This window comes from Xiphophorus hellerii, chromosome 13 (genome assembly GCF_003331165.1).
Source record: "Xiphophorus hellerii strain 12219 chromosome 13, Xiphophorus_hellerii-4.1, whole genome shotgun sequence".
Lineage (NCBI taxonomy): Eukaryota > Metazoa > Chordata > Actinopteri > Cyprinodontiformes > Poeciliidae > Xiphophorus > Xiphophorus hellerii.
This window is the reverse complement of record NC_045684.1, coordinates 23,122,830-23,143,821: the sequence shown is the minus strand read 5'-3', so window position 1 is coordinate 23,143,821 and position 20,992 is coordinate 23,122,830. Positions and strand designations below refer to the sequence as shown.

Sequence of the window (20,992 nt, the reverse complement as noted above, 5' to 3'; positions counted from 1 at the left end):
CTCACACACATGCTGGGTATTTCCTCTGTCCACTCCTGCCTTTCTCATCAGCCCGGCCTGTCTGTTTTCTGTCAAAGACAAAGGACATTATAGATACAGAAAACCTCCTCAACATGATTTAGCAGCTGTTGCAGTTAAAGGGGCTCGCTGTTGCACTTTGTCACTGCTGGAAGTATCTCGGGGAGTGTGTGGCGGCAGTTGCATCTCCCATCTGTAGGTAGTTATCCTCTGAAGAGGATTTTTTTTTTTTTTTTGCGTGTGTGGCAGCAGATTTCGATTATATGAAGTTGGACTTCCAGGGTTTTAATGTGCACCATGTGCCCAGTAATTAGAGAGCGTTCCTTGTTTCCTGTGTGTTTCATTTGGGCCCAATGGAAGCGTGCACAAGCGCGTCGAAGTCTTTGATGTCTATTCGAGGCCTTTTTTTTTTTGCCCATATAAATTTTATGGATACAAAGGAAGGCATTTATCACATTCTCTTTGACAACGAGATTTAGAAGTTGTTCAGAAGCCGGAACCTGCGCCACTTCCTACTCAGCGGTTGGGCCCAAATGGGATTTTAATTGGCCATTATTTGACCTCACTCAACAGAATTGTGCTGTTAACACTTTAAAACTTTTGACCCTGCATTGTGGTCACGGCACAGCTTCCAGGTACAGTCTACCTAACGCACATCTAGACCAGTTTCATCCATTTGTGTCAATGATGAAAAGCTAAAATGGGACTAGACTGAGAAGATCATTTTCATCATTCCAGGTGTGAAAAATGTTTCAGTTTGACAAGTATTTCCTTTCATTGCTGGTTTTGCTTTCAAATCAAATGTCTTTTGATTTTCACTCCCAACAATCACAAGATAAGACAATCAACAACACAGTTGGTTAAAAAATTATTTTGCCACATTTCATCTTCCCACCTCCCAGAAATATTGTAATAAATGCTTCGTTATAATCCTAACAATGACAAAGACCATATTGGTTGGGGAGACCAGAGCAGAGAGCAGCTGAAATGCTTTGTTAAAAAAAAAGCGCAAATCTCTAAATCTTAACAACATGAACATCTTTCTATACATTTAATCCACACTTTAACTGGAAACCCTCTGAAAACTTGTTGTTTTTCATCCGAGTAAATAAAGCGTAAAAGGATAAATGATTGATCTTCACCTTCAATTTGAAAAAAAAATCAACGGCAACAAAAAATACAACTGAAAACAATGAAATTCAGATTAACTTATAAACTGTCAAAAGTAGCTTTAATGGCGCTGATTACCATTTCATTTATTCAGAATGATTAAATATAGTGTATTTTGCTTTTGAAGGCTTAAAAATAAATTAAAATCTGGAATTTAGGGTGAAAAGTTAACAGAATTTTTTTTTTTTTATAAGGCTGTGGTTTAGTTTAGTCGTACTATTATAGTGATGATGGTGTGTGGTAATCCTATCAACACTGACGGGTTTGCTGGGCCTTCTGGAGCGGGTCGGGTTGTTTACGGTGTCAGGGAAATGCTCTGCGACTAAGAATAGCTTCATTGTGTTTGCACACGTGGGCATTTGTTACCTCTCAGCGCCTCCACTTTTCATTCACACAGCTCCTCCAATTTATCGATTCTTTCATGAATCAGGCTATTACCTTCCCAGGCTCCTCTCCCCTCACCACCTCCTCCTCCTTGTTGCTGAGGCCCCTTCCTTTTCCTTCATCCTCCCCCACCCCGCCCCGGTCCCCTCCACCCGGCCAGTAGCATGCTCTCTGCATGAGGAGGCCAGCTGACTCTGGTTTGTTTTCTTTCCCCGCTGCCGTCCGGCCCAATCAGAGCATCGGCTTACAGCCACCGCCCTTCTCACCCCACCCATCCCTGCCCCGGCCCCTCTCTCCCTCCCCCCGCGCCGTGGCTGGCCGAGTTTCAAAACATCGACAGGAGGAGGCCCGAGTGTTGTATTCGTGGCAATGGGCCAGCGGGGTTTGCCTCGGCAGGGGCGGAGCCACAAGGCCAAGACGGAGAAACGGCCCCAGAGAGAAGGGGAGTTAAATTGTGTCTGAAGAAGATATTTAAGTGGCTTTGTCCTGGTTCCAGTTCTGCTTGTGTTAAATAATTGACCCTTATTCTTTAGTAGGACTGCTTAGTTGGATTTTTAGTTAAAGTCTGTCCTAAAAATCTACAACTAGTTCATGTCTGAATGTGTCTGAAAGTAAGTAAGTATTTTATCCCAAATTAAATGTCCCATAATATCTGGAAAAAGGTTCCAGCTCATGACTGACTTTTGTTGTTGATGTTTTTCCTGCTTTTCACGTTGTTGGAATTTTACTTCTGCTTGCTTAAAGCAAAGTTTCTCTTTTTGTCAACTTGTTTGAGTGCAGCTGCCTGACATGCTCACAGCTGACATCGGCCCCCAGGAATGTCCTCTTTAGGTTTATTTAACTTTTCACATGTTTCTTGTTTCAGATGTTTCTGAGACCAAAGAAGCTGATTTCAAAGGGGCAACATTTCAAGATTCTGGCTTTATTTTTACTTAAATTGGTCTTGCACATTTAGAAGTGTGCTTATTTTTTAGGTTTTACTATTATTCTCGTGGTATTTAATTGTTTAATTCAAACTACGATATGGACGATATGTTGTGGTACTATTGTGATAATGATAAGTGACTGTTCACTACATCTTTTTTGAGGTAAAAATGAATACTGCTCTTGAATAGCATTCTCATTTTTAATACGTTTCTTTAGCGCACACGTCATTTACAACGGTATGTAAACGGTAACCGTATCTTCAAATGTATTATTTATTGATGCTTTTATTGAACAAACGCTGGCGACAATAGTAAAACTGAAAGTCCCGACAACAAGGAGAGTTTTAAGGGGTTCTTAAACATTACTAATTGGAATTTATTGTTACGACGACGACAAGTCAAAATTCCTATAAGAAAATTATCACAATTAACGATATGATAAAAGTAAAAATTTCTCCAAGGAAATTAAGCATGCATAAAAAAAAAAAATTGAGCGTATTGCAATTCTTGAAGAATTTTACAAGATAAATACGCCAGAGCATTATTACGGACAAAACGTTTAAAATGTTTGAAACCTGCTGCAGTCGCTGCAGCATTTGAAGTCGCTCGTGAACAGCAGGTTAAACCCTGCACACCCCCCTATGTTAAAGGGGCCGGTTTTACAGCAGCCATAAACATGTTTACAGTCTGGTAGGAATAATGGCTTTGGTCTCTCAGCGCTGCGTCCGCTGATAAGTGGATGCAGAGGTTGCTAGCCAAAGGAAAGGCTGACGTGTTTCTCGGTCACATCCCCGTCACTTGCACAGAGCCGAGACGGTGGGATGCAGCTGGAGATGAGGATACAAGCCGCTGGGGGATAGATTTTGGGGTTTTAGAGCTTAGATTTAAAAAAAATGTTGTGACTTATAGTCATTTTTATTGAATTTTTTTGCACTTTGTATTGCTTTTTATTTAAGCACGTTAAGACTCAGTGCAGACAGCCTAAAATAAGGCAGGAGGTGCAGTAAATGTTCAGATGACTTCATCAGACCTCGTCAGACTTGTTTTTTCTATTTATTGAAGGGCAAATTCACACTTTTTGCAGAGCCATTCTGGTTTTTCTGGCGCTGCAGTGTGACATTACACAGCCCCCCAGGCCTCGGAGCCCCTCCCCCGCCGCCGCTGCCGCCTGTGTCGGCTGTTCACGCAGCCAGCGCATGCAGCACGGGGCCGTTCTAATGGCTAGTGGAGCCGGTGCCCTCTCCCCCAGTTCTCAGTGCAGCTGAAGGGGAGGATGGGAATTAGAAACGGAGCTGATGCAACTGCTGTGCGAACACAAAGCCCGGCCGCTCGCAACCATCAAGATTTTACTCTCCAAATTCCACGTTTCAGTGCTGCAGCAGGTGGTGAAGGAACCACTTTTACTTAAAAAAATAAATAAATAAGGATAAAATAAATTGCAATTATAGGTGTAGTTTAATGATTAGTTTAAATCATTTCATTTGGGGCATAACTTAAAGCTCAAAACAAACAAAAAAGATTCAAACCATGCAGATTCAGCCCTACGTTAAGTTTTTAAAAATGTAAACATTTAACTATAAAAACACAAAAACAAAAACTTGTAAAAATGTTTCGCAGTGTTTATGCGAAACATTTCTAAAATGAGGGTGGACATTTATTGCATCATTTATTGTAATAAATTTCTCACAAGAATCCTGATTTATTGTTGCCACGATAAATCCCAATTATGGATGTTTAAACCCTCCCAAAACTGTCTGCGTTGTTAGATTTACTATTTCTTTACACTGTTGGTTCACATCAATGAACACCAATCAATGTAAGTTATCGTGTGCCATTTCGTGATATAAATCAAACAACCTTTTGCTACTTTCTCCTAAATAAGCGCTTTACGGATGGGAATGTATTTTAAGAGCAGTATTAGTTTGTAGGGTTATAATAGCCAGTCATACAATTGCGTAAAAAACATTAAATAAATGGTTCCTATTGTAACTTTTGTCGTTACGATTATCACAAGATATTGTGATAAAACAGAGTCCATATCGCCAACACCCCATATAAAATATCATTTCGGACAGTAGAAGAAGAACAGACACTCAAGAAGTTTACATTAATTAATTAATTAATTAATTCTGCTTACATGGAAACCGTGCATAAAGTTTAAGAAAAATGATTAAAATGTTTTTCAGAAATAAGTCTGGCATCATGACTTGATGAGGAAATTGTTTTTAAACACACCATTTGTTTCCAGTAATGAGTTGGTGAGAAAACACCAGAGTTTAACTCGCTGCAGTTCTGCCCCTCCCCACCTGTTGCTGCACATGGCCACTTAGAGAAAGCCACTACACTTTTCCCCACCCTTCCAAATAAAACATTTCATGTTGTGAGAACCGAATGAAATCGACTTTTTAAAGATGCCACCCAAATGAATCGAGGGAAGACGGAAGAAGCCTCCGGCACGCTAACCAAACGCTACAACCCGCTTCCCGTCTCCCAGCACTAAAAACGTCTGCGCAGGATTTGCGACTTCAGCTCCACATTGTTGATTGCTTCCCTGCTGCAATTGCTCTAAATGACTGGAGGAGCCATTTCTGCCTCAAAGCCTCGTTCGCAGGGTGGTTCCTGAGGAATTTACAGCTCGGCACCACGCCCACCTTGACTCTGGGTTTTTCTTTTCTTTTTTTTTTTTTGAAGGAGGGTGTGGGGGTGTTTTTCCATTTCTGAGTCACGTGCGCACTGTGACTTTCTGTGACACTTCCATCTCATCATTCAATAGCAAAGAAAAAGACATTTTTTTTTACTATTTTTTTAGATGCGAAGAGAAGAGGAAAAGGGGGGAAAAAAACAAAACCTTTCCATGAAGCCCTGCGAGAAGAGCCTGTATTCTGTGTGGATCGATAATATTGAGCTGTTTTCCAAGATGCCCGTGTATTATGTAATCTCCGGCGCCAAGACGGGAGCGCGTTTCACCTGGAGGAGGCTGCTGATGACACCCAGGCTGGACGCTGCATTGACGAGGGCCTGCAGCTGTTTGTAAAAGCAGAACTCCACTTCTCTCCATGGTCCTTCTGGTCTTTGTTGGGAAATTACTGTCATTAAGCCTGGTAGCAATATTTGGAGCTATAAAATAGGGTCGAAAATTTCAGATTTGTCTGTTTTCTAAATGTAAAAGTAGAAAAAATACTGAGGAAATGAGCAGAATAAATAAAAAGTAAAAATAGGGTTGGAATTTTCAGATTTGTCTAGTTTTCTAGATGTAAAACTGAAAAAACAAAAATAAATACTAATCAGGTAATGAATAGAGTAAATGCTTAATCCTGTCACAAAGAGCAATAAATCAATAAGCATTATAAAGCGCAATAATTTTCATTTGGGCAACAGCTGTTAAGGAGATGATCCCGTTTTAATATTGGCCTTTTTAATCCGGCGTTTTGAGGAACGCTGCACACATTTGACACCCAGTAGGAAATGGTTTGGATTTCTGCCTGTTTTCCCCAATGCAAGATTTTATAACCATATTAATATTGTTTTATTTTGGCCATATGAAATGTTTCCGGTTTCAGTGTTAAAACGTTCTTTAGAGAATGGCTTTTGTTCATCTTTGATTGGGCGTTAATAAACCATCGTTATTGGTGCAATACGGTCTCAAAACAACAATATTATTGATTATCACAATAATTTCTGGGACGATTTATCATCGTCGTTGCTGGTTGATCGTTTAATAACTGATTCGATCAGCATTTGTCCCCCTCATCCTCCATCCATCACCCTCTTCCTCCACCCCGACCCAGCAGCATTCCAACCTTTTGTGTGTGTGTGTGTGTGCGCGCGCGCCTCGTCTCCCTCTGGAATTCAGGAGATGTCAGCGGGGGAGGGACGGGACGAACCGGGCCGGGCCGGGCCGGGCCGGTCCTGGTCGGGAAAGCAGGAAGGCCGAGCCGAGTGACGGGGCGGCGCAGAAACTGTGGCGGAGGCCGGGGAGGCGGCAAGAAAAGGATCCAAAGAAGAGGTTAAGCTGAAGTCAGAGAGGAGGAGGAGGAGGAAGTGAAATAAAGGGGGAGGTGTGTCTCTGTGTGTGTGACTCATTAGATTAGACCGCTCCCCAAGGGAACCGCCAATATTGATGGATTGATTGCAGGCCCCTCTCCGTCCTCTCCGCTCTGCTGCTATTGGAGGCCATTGATGCCGAGTCTCTTTGGGACGTGACGCACGGTGCATATTTAATTAACTTCCTATTACAACCAATCGGCGTTCAGGCAGTGGGGGGTTTACAGCAAGGCTTAGTTTTTAACAGCAAAGGTTAAATCACGTTTGTTTCCTCTGGGAAATTTTGGTCAGCCTTTTGAAAGTGCTTTTTAAAAAATTTTTTTTATTTAGCTTACTCTGTAAAAACCCTGCATGGATTCTGACTTTTTGTTTTGTTTTTAAGCTGGGACCAATTAATTATAAAAGCTTTTCCGACTCTGAAATAGAATCTCTTCACAACATGGTTCTTAAAATGAATCGAATCGGCTTTTTTTCCTTGTAGAAAATTAAAAAGTAGAAAAAAAATTAGTTTTCTCCAGAATTTATTGGAATAATTTCTAAATACAAATCATAGTCGTTCATTTTGGTTTGATTTTCATCTAAATTCCAAAAAGTGAAACTTATTATGACAAAAAGCATTTAGTAACGTAATAAAAATAATGTAAATTATGACGTAAAAAATCTGCTGACGGTTTTTATTTTTATCGAAAGATGACGACTCAATGAAATTGTCACAAAAAATAAGCTTGGATCAAATTATGTCTGACTTGACATGAAGTAGGGCAGTGATTTTTATCAATCTACAAATTTTTAGATAAATTGAATATAGTTAAACGTTTTCTCTGAAAAGCTTTTTTAAATGACATTTGTTTAAAATAAATGTTCATGTTTTGCACGGTACGACACTATAACATCGGATTTCTGCTTTGAAGTGAAAAGTACGTAAATAGCGCCCACTCCAGATAAACAAAACAAACATGTTGTGCATGAATTTATAAATGGAAAAAACCTAATGAGAAATAAAAATTCAATTCTGAGTGTATCCCCCAGTGTAAACAATCTGCTCCTGCGAAACACTTTACTTGAGAGAGGAAAGCCAGAAATGTTTGTCTGATTGAAATCTGCTGCGTTTAGATGATTGCAACCAGCTGACGTAGAATTGATCCGGTCGGCTGCATAAACTCTGCCCATTAACACGCGCAGCCACAGAGATAATCAATCACTCATCCGTCCAAATGTTTCCACAAATACGCATTTAGCTGAAAATGAAGCAGACAATGTGTCTAATTTCAGAGTTCCTCCGCCATGTTTGCTTTGAAACGGTAGCTCTGACGATGTCAACAAGTGATTAGAGGCAGACATGGTTGATGTGTGTAGTTCTCACACACACACACACACACGCACACACACGCGCCTACACACACACACACACACAGGTACTGCTGGAGGGAATCGGTTGTAAGACGGTTTGTTGTTGGCTCAAGGCATAATGAATGATAAACCTCAGTCACCATTAAAAAGTTAATTGGAATATATTCAACATTTGTAAATTTCACATGGAAATGGTTTCAATATCAAACATGTACATTTATATATATTTTTATTATTTGGACTTGCCTGTAAAATTCAAATGGAGTCTCTTACGCCCTCATATGTTGGATATTGATCTGGCTTTGCCTGCCTTTGGCTCCCGTTTTCCTCCTCCGACTGTGTTTTGAATGAGAAACGATCTCCGGGGCGGCGGAGGACGCGAGGCTCCCTGGCAACGCATGCATATGGATGCCTTGTGTTAGCATTCATGGCCCTTCTCTTTTTAATTAGCTTTGTGTTTGTGGGGGGAAGTGGAAGGGGAGAGGACGACGCGTCACCAGGGTGTTTAGTTTGTCGTGGTGCCGGGTTCGTTTTGTGTCATTTAAACACCTGAGTTTTAAATAGAAGAGCATCTGTGTGGAAAACAAAAAAAAAAAAAAAAACGGCGTCAATTTAAACATTTTCACTGAGGAGTTCTCATAAAATTACTTCTGCATTCTAGTATTACAACTTTATTCTGGTTTTATCTTGACTTTATTGTTTTGCGACTTCTCATATTATGACACAAAGTAATACCTGATTGATGTCATAAAGTACGGCAGCTACTTTTATCGAGTGGATGCCCTAATAATATATTTTCATCTTTATTCTGTTAATAAATACCTTATTCCTGCATCATAGCCTTTCTGGTATTGGTTTGTCTTTGTCATACGACTTTATTCTCATAATTACTTTATTATGACTTCATCCTATTATTTTGACTTTATCATACATTATTCTTGTATTTTTACTTTATTATTTTACAAAGTGTTTTGATGCATTGCAACATTTTGTTGAGTATTATGATGCCTCAAATATTACGACTTCTTGTATGGACTTCATTCTCATATTACTTTCTCAGATTACAACCTTTTATTTTTCTGATGACTCTTTTTTTTCTTTTTTCCTTGTGTTCTTAATTTTTGTATCAAAACTAGTTCTTAGTCTGTCTTAATACTCTGTCACTTTAAATGTAGTTTCTCAGTACCTTTAGTTAGTTTTTTCTGTTAATCATAAAGGCAACTTGAGTGTAAAGAGTTCAACCAGACTCGACGGTAGCACGTAGTCTTTAAAATAAAACTAGCAGGTTCTTCCGCTGCATTAACATTTCCGATTGGGGCCCAAACGTTTCCCCACAGACCCGCGTTCGGCTCGCGCTTTCCCAAATGTGGAAACTAATTCCCCCTGCGACCGTTTTTTTGTGCAGGTGTTCCTGTTCTTCTGCGAAACCTGCTCGGTGCCGATCTGCAGGGAGTGCAGCGTGGGCCGTCACATGGGCCACACCTTCGTCTACCTGCAGGACGCCGTGCAGGACTGCAGGGCCATCACCATCCAGCTGCTGGCGGACGCTCAGCAGGGTCGACAGGCTGTCCAGGTGAGGGCGTGTTGGGTCGTCTCTCAACATGTTGCGGTTTCCTGACTGTCGGTGTTTAACGTTTATTGCTAGAATAGTTTGTATTTATTCATGTAAAACTGAAAACGAACGACATTTCCTCACCACTGTGGCTTGCCGTTTGGTCGCCCCAGAGGAAACTCCAAGACGACGTATCGGGTATTATTTCTCATGGTAAATTCCTCATCATGATAGGAATTTTGATTTATCGTTGTTTGATAAATTCTAAGTCATGATGTTTAAAAAAGAAACCAAACTGTTACGTTTTCTATTTTCCTCACTTTTTTTTTCCATCAGAAGTATAAAAAAACAAAACAATAGATTTTAAACTGTGATTAAATGCAGTTACTGTGTCCAGGTTAGTGATTTAAAAAATCCCACTTCTTTATGACATATTTTTATGAAGTGTGATTGTTGTCCTAAAGATACTTGGTACATGTTTTTTCAAGAGCAATATTTGTGTTTGTGGGGCTATGAATGCTGTGCCATTAAGTCATGTTACCTAAGAAAGAAGAAATAAATGGTGCTTATCACAACATCACATCACAACAAAATATTGTGATAAAACTTTTAGTCTATATAACCCAGACTTGTCAGGAAAGGTGAAATATTTTCTGTGAAAATTTTGATTTACATGGCTAGTTTAAAATGAACTAAAAATCCAAAAAACATGAACAGGGTGCAACACCAGACAGGAACGGCAGAGTTGCGCGCATTTATTTAGAACATAGTCAAATTAATAGCAGTAATGGCTTCACTAAAATCACTCCACTGTAATAAAATAGGCCAAACAGATTGCTAACAAAGGAGAGGTCTCCCATACAAGAGTAAAGCTCCCAGAGCTGCCCTCATCCATCTCCTCCAAGCACTAAGTAGGACCTGAGGGGAGCAGCTGTGCCTTTAAAAATCGCAGCAGCAGCTAGCAGCTAGCGCGCCCGGACATCAGAGCCGCTCAGCTTAGATATCTGAGAGAGTGACCAGTACCGGGCGGCCGGGGAGCCCCGGGGTTAGAGGTGTCCAGCTGGCCCTTAAATAGGGGGTGGGGTCGCATGAGTTGAATTCCGGCGGGGGCAGGGCTCGGGGTCAGAGGGGGAGGACGGGGAGGAGTCTCACAGGGGGAGCTGGGGGAGGGTAGGTGAGGTATTTAAAGGATTTCAGAGAAAGGAAAATACCCACTTCTTTTAAAGAAGTGGAACACTTGCCCTTCCCCTTTTCACTCCTTCACCCACCCACATCTCACTCCACCCAACTCTCTCACACATACGCGCATACTAATTAGGCCTCTTCATTTACATGATTATAGTTTAGGTTGCACCTTCTTGAACTTTCTTTACATTCCGGTTTTATCTGAACGTATGAGAAGGGGGTGGAGGGCGGTCATGTTTTTCCTTTTCACCCAAAAGCTGCAAATGGGTCGAGTCTGGTGCCAGCAGGCTAAACGTTTAGCATTTCATCATTAGTTGAAACAGAAGCATGAAATGTATATATGTGAAGCAGCTCTATTTAGAAGGGGAGCAGCATTTTCTTGTGTTTTTGTTCCTGAATATTTTTGGAACAGTTTCCAGTTTTAGGTGTTGAACTAAAACAGAAGGAGTCTCTATTGTCTCACTGCTCTTCACGCTGCTGACGGCTGCTGCAGTTTAAAGGCACCAGCCGTTTATCTCCAAGGGTTTGACTTCAACGTGATAACATGCTTTTTTTGTGTTTTTTTTTATCTGCGTCTGCTGACATTTACGTCATGACTTCAACTAGGAAATCAAAAAACTGTTGACGTCTGACATTTTTTAAAGACTATTAGAAAGTCAGGGAAAAGCATTGAAACCACAATCAATTATTTAAAGTGAACAGAAAATATTCCTTGGCATGTTTTTTTTTTTTTAGATTTCTGAATACAAATGTTTTTTTTTAATAATAATAAAATGCCTGTTTGTGAACATGTACATAAAATCTGTTTAGTAATCGCGCTTCACATTTAAAACATACAGCTAAAGTAATTGCAGTACCATCCTTTCTTCCACATATTTTAACAGCGTGCCTCATTGCTTAAACTAGGAATCAGTTTGACGTTTTTTGGAAATGCACAGTTAGACCAGGATGTGGCACCAAAGAAATTACGATTGTTTTCAACTATTGGCTGAATTCAAATAATATCTGAAACTTCCCCCGTTAGAGCACAACCTTTGGAAAGGTCCGTTCATTTTGTGCTCCCTTTGTCACAACAGCATTTTTAAAATATTGCAATAGAAATAATGTATATTAACTTAATTTGATCATTTGTATAAAAAAACTTTACAAATTCCTAAAATGTAACTTTTTTAAAATTCCAGTCTTGGTGTATAGCAGTTTTTTTTATGTACCAATATGTGAAAATAATAATAATATTTTCAGGGAGGAGTGCTCAGATCTGCCACTGACACGGATTCTTATCAAAGCTTTGTGCAAAATTGCTACATAGTGATAAAAAAACATTTTCTTAATATATCTCCCAAATTTAGAAATGTTCATATTTACAGTACATGTTAATATCTTTACCTAGAGGAAGAAAATGAAACATTGAATTTTTAAGTAATCCCAACACACGGGAATAGGAAAAAAGTGAGAATTTAAAATGAGATTACAATGGTAGGGTAGTCAGATTCTGTTTTCCCTGGAGACTAATCGATGTTTGTAACAACGCTTTTGAACATGCCTGGTAAGCCCTTCGATTTCCTGCATGGCTGTGATGGCGAGGTGTAGCATCTCCTTCACTGGAAAAACAAGTATTAATGGAGGCCATCTTAATGCAGACAGATGTTAAGATAAGACTTTGACGACCTTGACCGACCGCTTTTTGAGTTTCATCAGAGATTACCTCCAGAATTTGCACGGGGAGAGGAACGGTCTTCCTACATCACCCTTTCAAACTCTAACTATGACAAATTTGTCTCCATTTGTGGTTTCTGTCCTGTTCTTCCCTGTTCTTTGGAGCCTCCTCTGGAACCGGTCCTAGCAATTTAATTGGGAACAGACTGGATTTGTTGATTGGTCCATGAACAAGCTAAGCGAAGGCAGTACTTGTTCAAGTAAGAGCGCATACAGCGTCAACTGGAAGGTTCAACTGCCAACGAACAAATATACCGAGAGATTTCTAAGAGACTTGACGCCAAAGTCGGCTTGAGCTAATTGACTTTGGAGCGTCGATTACAGCTGCTGTACCCTCATGTTCCCGCCCACACGGTTAGCAACGCACTGCCAATGGAGACCCGCCCAACTTGGCCAGAGCCGAACCAAACACGAACCGGCTAGAGTGAGACTTGACAATGGAGAGTTGGCTTTAGCCTCAGCTTGAATGTGCTGCTGGAGCCAGATTGACCAGCACAACGAAATTAGAATTGTTACCTGAAAAATCGGAAGAGTTTCCATTCCCCCTTAAACAAAGGTTTGTTAAAAGAATAAAACGTAATGTTTGTTTTTGTTTCCTAAAACATTAACCGAGTAAGCTGGCTGACATGGACAGAAAGGATTTGTAAGGTTTCCAATGGGCAGAATCCACACATAAACAGAACATTGTCTGGTTCCTGTCACCAGTTTCTCTGGTTTTAAAAAAAATTCTTGATATAAATTTTCTGCATAACTTATCATTCAACTCTAAATAATTTTGATAGTGTACTCTTTGCAGATAGTGTTATTTATAGCATAATCTTTGTCCATAATGTAAAGTTTAAATCAACAATTTCTGCCAAGAGAGGCAAAGGAACGACTCAGAAAAGCAGCTTTGAAACCTGCAGAGTTATCAGGGGCAGGTCAGAAACGCGGCGGTTATCTAATTTGCCTGGAAGGTGGGGCAGAGTTGTGACCTTGGCAAATACTCGCCCCAAAACATGAAACACGAGCTTTTCCACTGAGGTCATATGACATTCAGACATGCATTATCTCCAGCACACGGAGCATGTGCCCCACCTATCCATTTTCTCAGCCTGACCCCTCGTCTGGTCGGGTCAAACTTCGTATCTTTCTGCCGGAGTGCTTATGTCACTGCGGGTGTTTGTTGGATTCTTTTGAAATGCCCAGATATCACAAAATGGCTGTTTCAGGCCACGTTGTAGGAAAATTCGCTTAACATTGAGGCTCCATTTGTAAAGAAAAATAAATGGTGACCACATCAGTGAGGTTGTGTTTGATAAAGCTACAGGATGTGAGCCAGGAGACGCACCACCCACCGTCCAGCAGCACCTTGAGCCGTTCGGCGTGTTTGTCCACTTCTATCCAGGTCACTGCAGGACTAAACGCTGACGCCAGATAATATGTAAACACAGGCATACGCTTCTGTCCCCTGAGGTAGGAAATTTCCGTCCACTCTACACCCATTATCTCCCCTGACCTCTGACCCGGGACTTGTGACCTCCTAGTTGGTCAAAACTCTCTGCTTCTGCTGTGTTTTTTTTTTTTTTTATTGGTTAGTTCGGCTGTCTTTGTACGCCAAGCTGTGCTCCTTTGGGAGCGTTGATGGCGACACAAAGGCTGGAAGGAGTATCGGATAAATGGAAGAGAGAAAAGGATGAAAATGCTGCAGGAAACGATGCGCGTCACACTTTTCAAATTTTATTCGTAAACAATTTTGAAAGCTTTCGTTGAACAGCTACGCTCTGTTTTACATACATTAAATCCTAATAACATACGCTAAGACGTATGTTTGTAGCGTTATAAAATGTGAAAAATAATGCTTTTGTAAAGGTTCTAGAATGACCGTTGGTGGAAAGACCTAGAGAAACAAACGGCGAGTTGCAGAGAGTTAAAAACTTTTCCTAAGGACTCCTGTCTCAAGCGATATTAGCTCCCCGTTAATTCCTTCCCTTCCTGCCTGATTTAGTTGTTCCTTTTGCCGGCCACATCGCGCGACACGGCCAGAGAAAAGAAAGCGCCCGCCGGGCCGCCTTTGTTCCTGCCGGGGTGCGATGGGGGTGGGCCGTATGCGTCTTAAGACAGGGATTGCGGATCACGACCTGTAGAGGTTTAGGTGACCTTTGATCTCAGTGGCAGATATGACAAAGGAAGCCTTATCCCACCTCCCCTTGGAGCCTGTGAGGTCCAGCTCACCTCGTGACCTCCCAGGAGATGCCAGAGGAAAAAGGCCCTGATAAAACACAGTGGGCAGAAGGAGACAAAGAGAATACTCCTCATTTAGGCCAAATTGTGTGTTGTAAAAGCTACGGCCCGGCTTTTTTCTTTTTCTTTTATTGCATCAGGTAGTAATAAAAGGGGCGCCTCTCTTTTAAAGTTTGATTATTTAATATTGGCCTGTAAAATAGGACCAAACAGTATCCAGGTTGGTGCAACAAAATCATTTCCTTTTTAAATTCCTGCCTCATTAAAAATATTCTGTAAGGTTTAAAATTATGTGTTCATTTTTGCAGTTGGAACAAAACAAACAATAGGTTTTTATTTCTAAAAGCTGCTGATTTTTAAATGACCTCTTTAAAAATCTGGTGAAATAGTATTTAATCACAGTAGAGAAAATCACATTTTCAGCTACTTTCTTTATTTGCTTTTCTCAGGCTTTCTAACGTCTCATCCTCTTCAAAAGTTCCTGAAACTTGTGAAAAATATTCCGCAGTCAGGATGTTGCCGTCTGGCGTTTTTAGGCAACTTTGTGGGCCTTTCGACTTATTCTTTCAGCTGCTTCTTTACCTCGACTCTTCTCCAACATGTCATTGAAATAGACTTGCAAATGAAAAGCACAGAAAAAAATGTCCATTTATAGAAAGATGAATTATTTACTTTGGAAAGAAAATCATCTTCAGTTCTTTTAAGAGAAGCAAAGAAATGTTTATTTTCCTTCTTAACACTTTGATAAAGTTTTAAACAAAGATTTGTTTTGTCTTTATAATTTTTGACATTTGCACTCATGTTCAGGATTTTTGTTTTGAACAGTTCATTTCTTACATGGAGGATAAATTCTCTGCGGTTCTCATTTAGTCTAATCCAGATTAGTTTGTCGCAGAGGCTAAAGCTAACAGCTAGCTTAAAGACAATTCTTTTTCTTGGCATCAAAAACTCATTTGGATTTTTAAAGCAGTGAATGTCTTTTATTATTTTTATTATTAATTCCTATTTTTCTGCTATTTGTTTTTGCTCTTTTCAATCTTGCGTGTTGGAACATTTGTATTTCTCGTTTGGATGTGTCCGTTAAGGTTTCGACATCATGTGGTGCGGCTCACGTTAAACAACACTGCCTCTATTAATTACGTTTTCTTGCGTTTCCATAATAAAATTCCTACTCTAGAAAGAGTGAAAATTTTCCCAAACAGCAGGATGTTAATCATTTTATGCATGAGTGAAGGACCTCCCCATTCCTAACCCATGCTTCCTTTTTCTCTGCCTCCAACCAGCGATTGTTATAAAGGAATGAAGCTAAAACAAAGAGCAGGTGTTCATCCATTCACTTGCCAGGAAAACGTTTTCTTTTTTTTTTTTTCCATTAATGTTTCCTGATGCTTTGTTTCCTGTTTGTGGGGGTCATCTATACTTTGTGTAAAATAACAGATAAGCCAATAAGCATTTCCTGTGTCTCGGTTTCAATTTATTGATTGTCTTTTTCATTTTCACGCACCTTCAAGTCTCTACCTTGTAATGGCATTTTTTTTTGTTTGTTTGTTTCATGGCTTTTTTTCAATTGTTTTTTTTTTTTTTTTTTAATTTCCAATTTTTCAGCTAAGCATGGAAAAAGTCCAAGCCATGGCGGAGCAGGTGGAGATCAAGGCCAAGGTGGTGCAGACCGAAGTGAAGGCTCTCGTTCTGAGACACAGGAAAGCCCTGGAGGAGAGGGAGTGTGAGCTCCTGTGGAAGGTGAGCCGCCGTTTGACTCTGGATCTGGGAATAAAACCTCGCCCACCTTAATCCTGTCCCAGTTTGACTTGGTAAAACCAGTGATTTAATCATTGTTTATGCCCAGTGAGCATTCTGAGCAGCTTAAGATAGAAAAAGACGCATTACTCGTTACTTTATATACATCTAAATGATGATAGAGGGCGGATACTACTAGTGAAACTCAAATACACAATGCTAACCATGCTGATCGTTCATCCACCTCAGGGTTAGAATAGCTTAGAGTTTTTTATTATAGTTTAGTTTGATTTTGCTGTGACTTTTTGTTTAATTCAGTTAGCTTTAATTAGATTTTAAATTCTGATTCCTGGTTTTTATTAGTTGAATATTGTTTTTAGTTTTTAATAGTTTTAGTAGTAGTTTTAGTTTTTTTTTAAATACTTTGGTTAATTGTTAGGTTCAGAATTCAAAAAGTGTCAAAATATTGTGTTGTGATTATGTCCGTTTTCATTTATTTCAGTAAAATGTTTTTGTTTTTTTTTCAGATTTTGTCAGTTTTTTACTAACTGAAAACCAGCTATCTGTCTGTTTCAGTAATAACTGTAGAAAAATATTTACTTTTACATTAACAGTGAAAATCATTTACCTTTAAAAAAAAAGAAGAAAGACTGAAAACCACAGAAACATTAAATCTTAAAGCGTGGAAAACTCCTGCATGAAATGTGTCGACACTAAAAGCTGTGAGGAAAAAGATTAAGCGATATAAATCTTTAATATTACAGGTTTAACATTTATTTATTGGCTCCATGTTTTTAAGAGGACCTCCTTTGTATCACCTCCTGAGTGAAAGTTGCATCGACTCCTCCTCACCTTAAATCTTCAGGATTTCTCGGCCTTTTCTCCAAATGGGCTGACGGAGAGCATGTGTGGTGGCGAAACAGGAAATGATCTCATTAAATGTATAAATTTCTTCCTGTTGGGGGGGGTGGTAGTTGGCTAAATGAGTCAGCTTTGTGTGTGAAATTTCATTGTTAGGGATGACCATATGGGTAGCTTCAGGAGGGGCTGCAGCTAATCGAATGTGACGGTGATGGAGACGGGGAGGGGGAGGTCTGGTCCGAGCTGCAGCGTCGGGAGGCTTCTTCCACACGGCAGGAGGGGATCTTATTGAAACAGTTCATAGCCTTCTGCCTCATGTCAGGAATAAGCCATATGTTCTCTGTTTTTCCTCTTTTGAAGTGGCTTTCTGGCTCCTTAGATTCCCCCAATCTGTCCAGTTTGCACAAAGAGGTGAACGTTCTTCTTCACGCTCCAAGTTAAATGCTTGTAGGCTTTTACAAACACACAAGATTGCTCCAAGTTTTTATTGAAGAGCTAAAAAACCGGGAGGGAGACTCCAGCTCGATTTTGCAATTTCGCACGTTAATGGTGGTTTAAAAAAAAAACAATGCGTGAGGCGTTCAGCTGAGCAGCGACCAGCCGGTCAGCAGGTCTGCTGAAAATTACAGATGTTTTTTTGTGGGTTGAATGATGCCATTGTTCAGGTTCGATTTGTCCAGAGTGACATTTGCTTAATTTTTAAAAAAAAATTTCAATTATTATTTGTGCATTTTTTATTTTTTATTCACTACGTTGCTGTGGTTCAAATGCAACATGCGATAAGATCAGTGTCGTTTTCACAGGTTGGAACTAAAAATGCATTCAACCTAACCTTCCTTATGTAACTTTTGCTTTTTCTCTCCCTCTGCTTCAGACTGTCGTTAGTTTTTCTTCTCTCCTGAGAGCAGCGCAGTGCACAGTAGTCAGCTTTTTAAAATAAATAAAAATTTAAAGTTATTTCAAGCTCTGATTTGCTTTACATTGTTTTAACATGTATATATAAAAAAAACTTCATTCTGAAGTCGTGGAAGCTCTTATTTTGCTGTAGCAGTGCGTCACGATCAGTTATATGTAGGGGAAGCTGTATTTTGTAAATTCACAATGTCAGCCATTACCAGGTTTTAACGAACGCTGTTTCAGTGTGAGAGTAGATCCTGATGAAGACGACTAGTGGTGGGAGGAAGGTGTCAAACTCTCAAGTCAACTTTAAAACTTGTAAGGAGCTTCTAGGAAGGACACAGTTTTCATTGGCTGTTACCAGGAGAAGTTACTCATAAGCACATAACCGGAACCAGAACATATACAGAAGTTTCTTTTTTATCATTTTTAGCTCCAGATTTGTTATGGAATATGTCGGCATTAGGGGGGAAAAAAAAAAACAAGAAATGTTGGCCGGTTTTAGGAAATGTCATTTGGGAAATGCACTATGCTAAGCATAGCATGCTAACTGCTAATATATGATGCTAAGACTGTATACAAGTAATTCTGTAATCACTTTTTTAGTTTTGAGATGATACATGACTTCTCTAACCCACACAGTGAGACGTCGCCTCTTGTTTTTTGTGTAGCTATCATGAAAGAACGAGGATCCAACAGTGCATTTTGATTTAGTTTAGAAGAGAAACTTTGTGATGTAGAACTTTTCTATAAAAATAAAAAAAAGTCAATGAGACTTTTTTCTTACACTGTTTTATATGGGCTGGATTTTCTTACATGCATTTTGCCTTTAACATGCAGGATTTTACTGGTAATTTTTGACCACCGCAGTAAAATAACATCAGATGATGTAACAAAAATTTATTTACTAAATTGTGATTGTGTCCATTTTTTATTTTTAAATGTAAGAAGTCATTCAAAAAAACCACATAAAAAATGGAATGATCACACTTTATTTTACATTACAAACCAGTATCGGCACATTTCCCATTTCTAAAGAAATTCATCTGAAGCTTTTAAATATATTGTTTAGGATGTAATTTGACTTAACAAGGCAGATTGTGTCATGATGACACAGACGGGATGCCCCCTCATGTTGTCAGCCTCTCCTTTTAGCGCTGTGTGATGACACAGAAGCCGTAGAGTCCAACGCTGCAGCGGCGGCGGCCATGTTTCCTCTGGGTTTCACACGGCCGCTTGTTCAGCTCTGACCGCTGCTCCTCCTGCTGGATCAGATGAAAAACGGGATCATATCCTCGTTCAGGCTCTGCCCCTCACAACAGCCCGCTGCAACAAAGATGCAACAGTTCCAAGTTAAACAAAAGGCCTAAAGGGAGCAGGCAGAATATGGGCCTGACCAACCCAGTAGTGTTGATCATGTTCATTGTTCAGAAGGATTGTTTTCTGCTCTTTCAATCACGAGTCTAATAAGCTGTTAATTCACCTTATTTTTCACATATGGACTACATGTTGTGACTGGAATTGTTTCTCTGAGTCGAAGTGTAATGGCACTCTTTCATCTACTGTAGCTGACTGGCAGTGCTCAGCAACTTGCAGGGGAGGTTTAGTATTCTTGCCTCATGCAGCTGGAAAAATCTGGTTATTCTGGGACTTTATTTGGTTTATGATTAGAACTACAAGCCTTAATGTCATAAAGGGAAATGTTGATCAGTTGTTCTTTGATTGTTTTAGGATGTTTGTAAATCTCTTCCTGTTGTGAATTTCAAATTTCCTCCACTGTGTCCAGCCAACTGTTTCAAGTGGGTTGGTATGACTACTAAAGAGATCTCACTGTAACGTTTAAGTTATGATAGAAAAAAATTATATTTCTTTAGTTTTTTTGTTACTTTTACAACCTCATGAAATATCAGTTCATAAAAACGCTCTGCCAACATGCATTTTTAAAATGATTTTTGTTAATATTAAAGGAACCAGAGTCATTTAGTTCTGAACTGTGACGTTGCATCGTCCATCAGAGAGAGCTGTGGGGGTGTCTCAGGGATAATTTTAAATGACCATGTTTCCTCTTTAATCCCACTTACCACACTATAAGATCAACCCACTCATCCATGACCAGGTAAAATCCTTACAATCCATTTTCCTACCAATATCACAATCTCCCATAGATTTCTGTCAGGCGTTTAATGGAACCAACAGTGGATTGATTTGGTGTTTAAACAGCCTTTGTGACAGAATTCAGCTGCAACTGAATGGACTTTTAACCATTATTTATTCACTGAGATTCTTGCAGAAGTAAAATCAAGTTTGCAGTATTATGGTTTAAACAAAAGCATATTTAATCTAGAAGGCTAACATTTATTTCTACTGTTTTAAAAATGAAAAAATCTCAACAGTTCTTGTGGTGTTGACATATTTTGGATTTTGTAACTGCTGAGAATAGCATCGTAATTGTACACTTAACTTATTTAGCAGCAGTTTTTTAAACATGTGGTGTAACATTTCTTTTATTTTTTTCTATTCTGCTCTTTCTGTGGTATATGCACAGTAACAAGCTCATATTAGTGATTGGTTGGAAGCGCGATGGGTGTTTTTCATGCCGGAAATATTTCCAAACGGCCAATTTCTGTTTTCTAGTAAGAATAGGCAAAGTGTTTCAGCCAGATGATAGGAAGTACGTAGCAGCAGGTTAGGGAGGGGCAATACATTTACTCAGAGTAGCTTGCAGCTTGAGAAAACCCTGGTGCTCTGGGTAACCTCTCAGTAAAGAGACCGTATACTGTACTCTTCCACCAGGGGTTTCCAAAGCGGACCTTTGGTTCTCCCCACAGGCGCGACTTTATCCACTTCTTTCCCCGTCATTTCCAGCCACGTTGGACTTTATTTGCAGATCCTGTGTGGTTCCTTTTTTGGAATCACCTCAACAACTGAA

The 20,992-nt window shown here is 39.7% G+C and overlaps 1 protein-coding gene across 1 annotated transcript in view; it reads left to right on the top strand.

Moving 5' to 3' along the window:
- Positions 1 to 20,992, top strand: part of trim71 (tripartite motif containing 71, E3 ubiquitin protein ligase) — a 41,604-nt gene that overhangs the window by 10,662 nt on the left and 9,950 nt on the right. The window contains exons 3-4 of the mRNA XM_032581570.1: positions 9,298 to 9,465; positions 16,174 to 16,308. Coding sequence (XP_032437461.1) covers positions 9,298 to 9,465; positions 16,174 to 16,308 — 303 coding nt within the window. The remainder of the gene's footprint in view (positions 1 to 9,297; positions 9,466 to 16,173; positions 16,309 to 20,992) is intronic.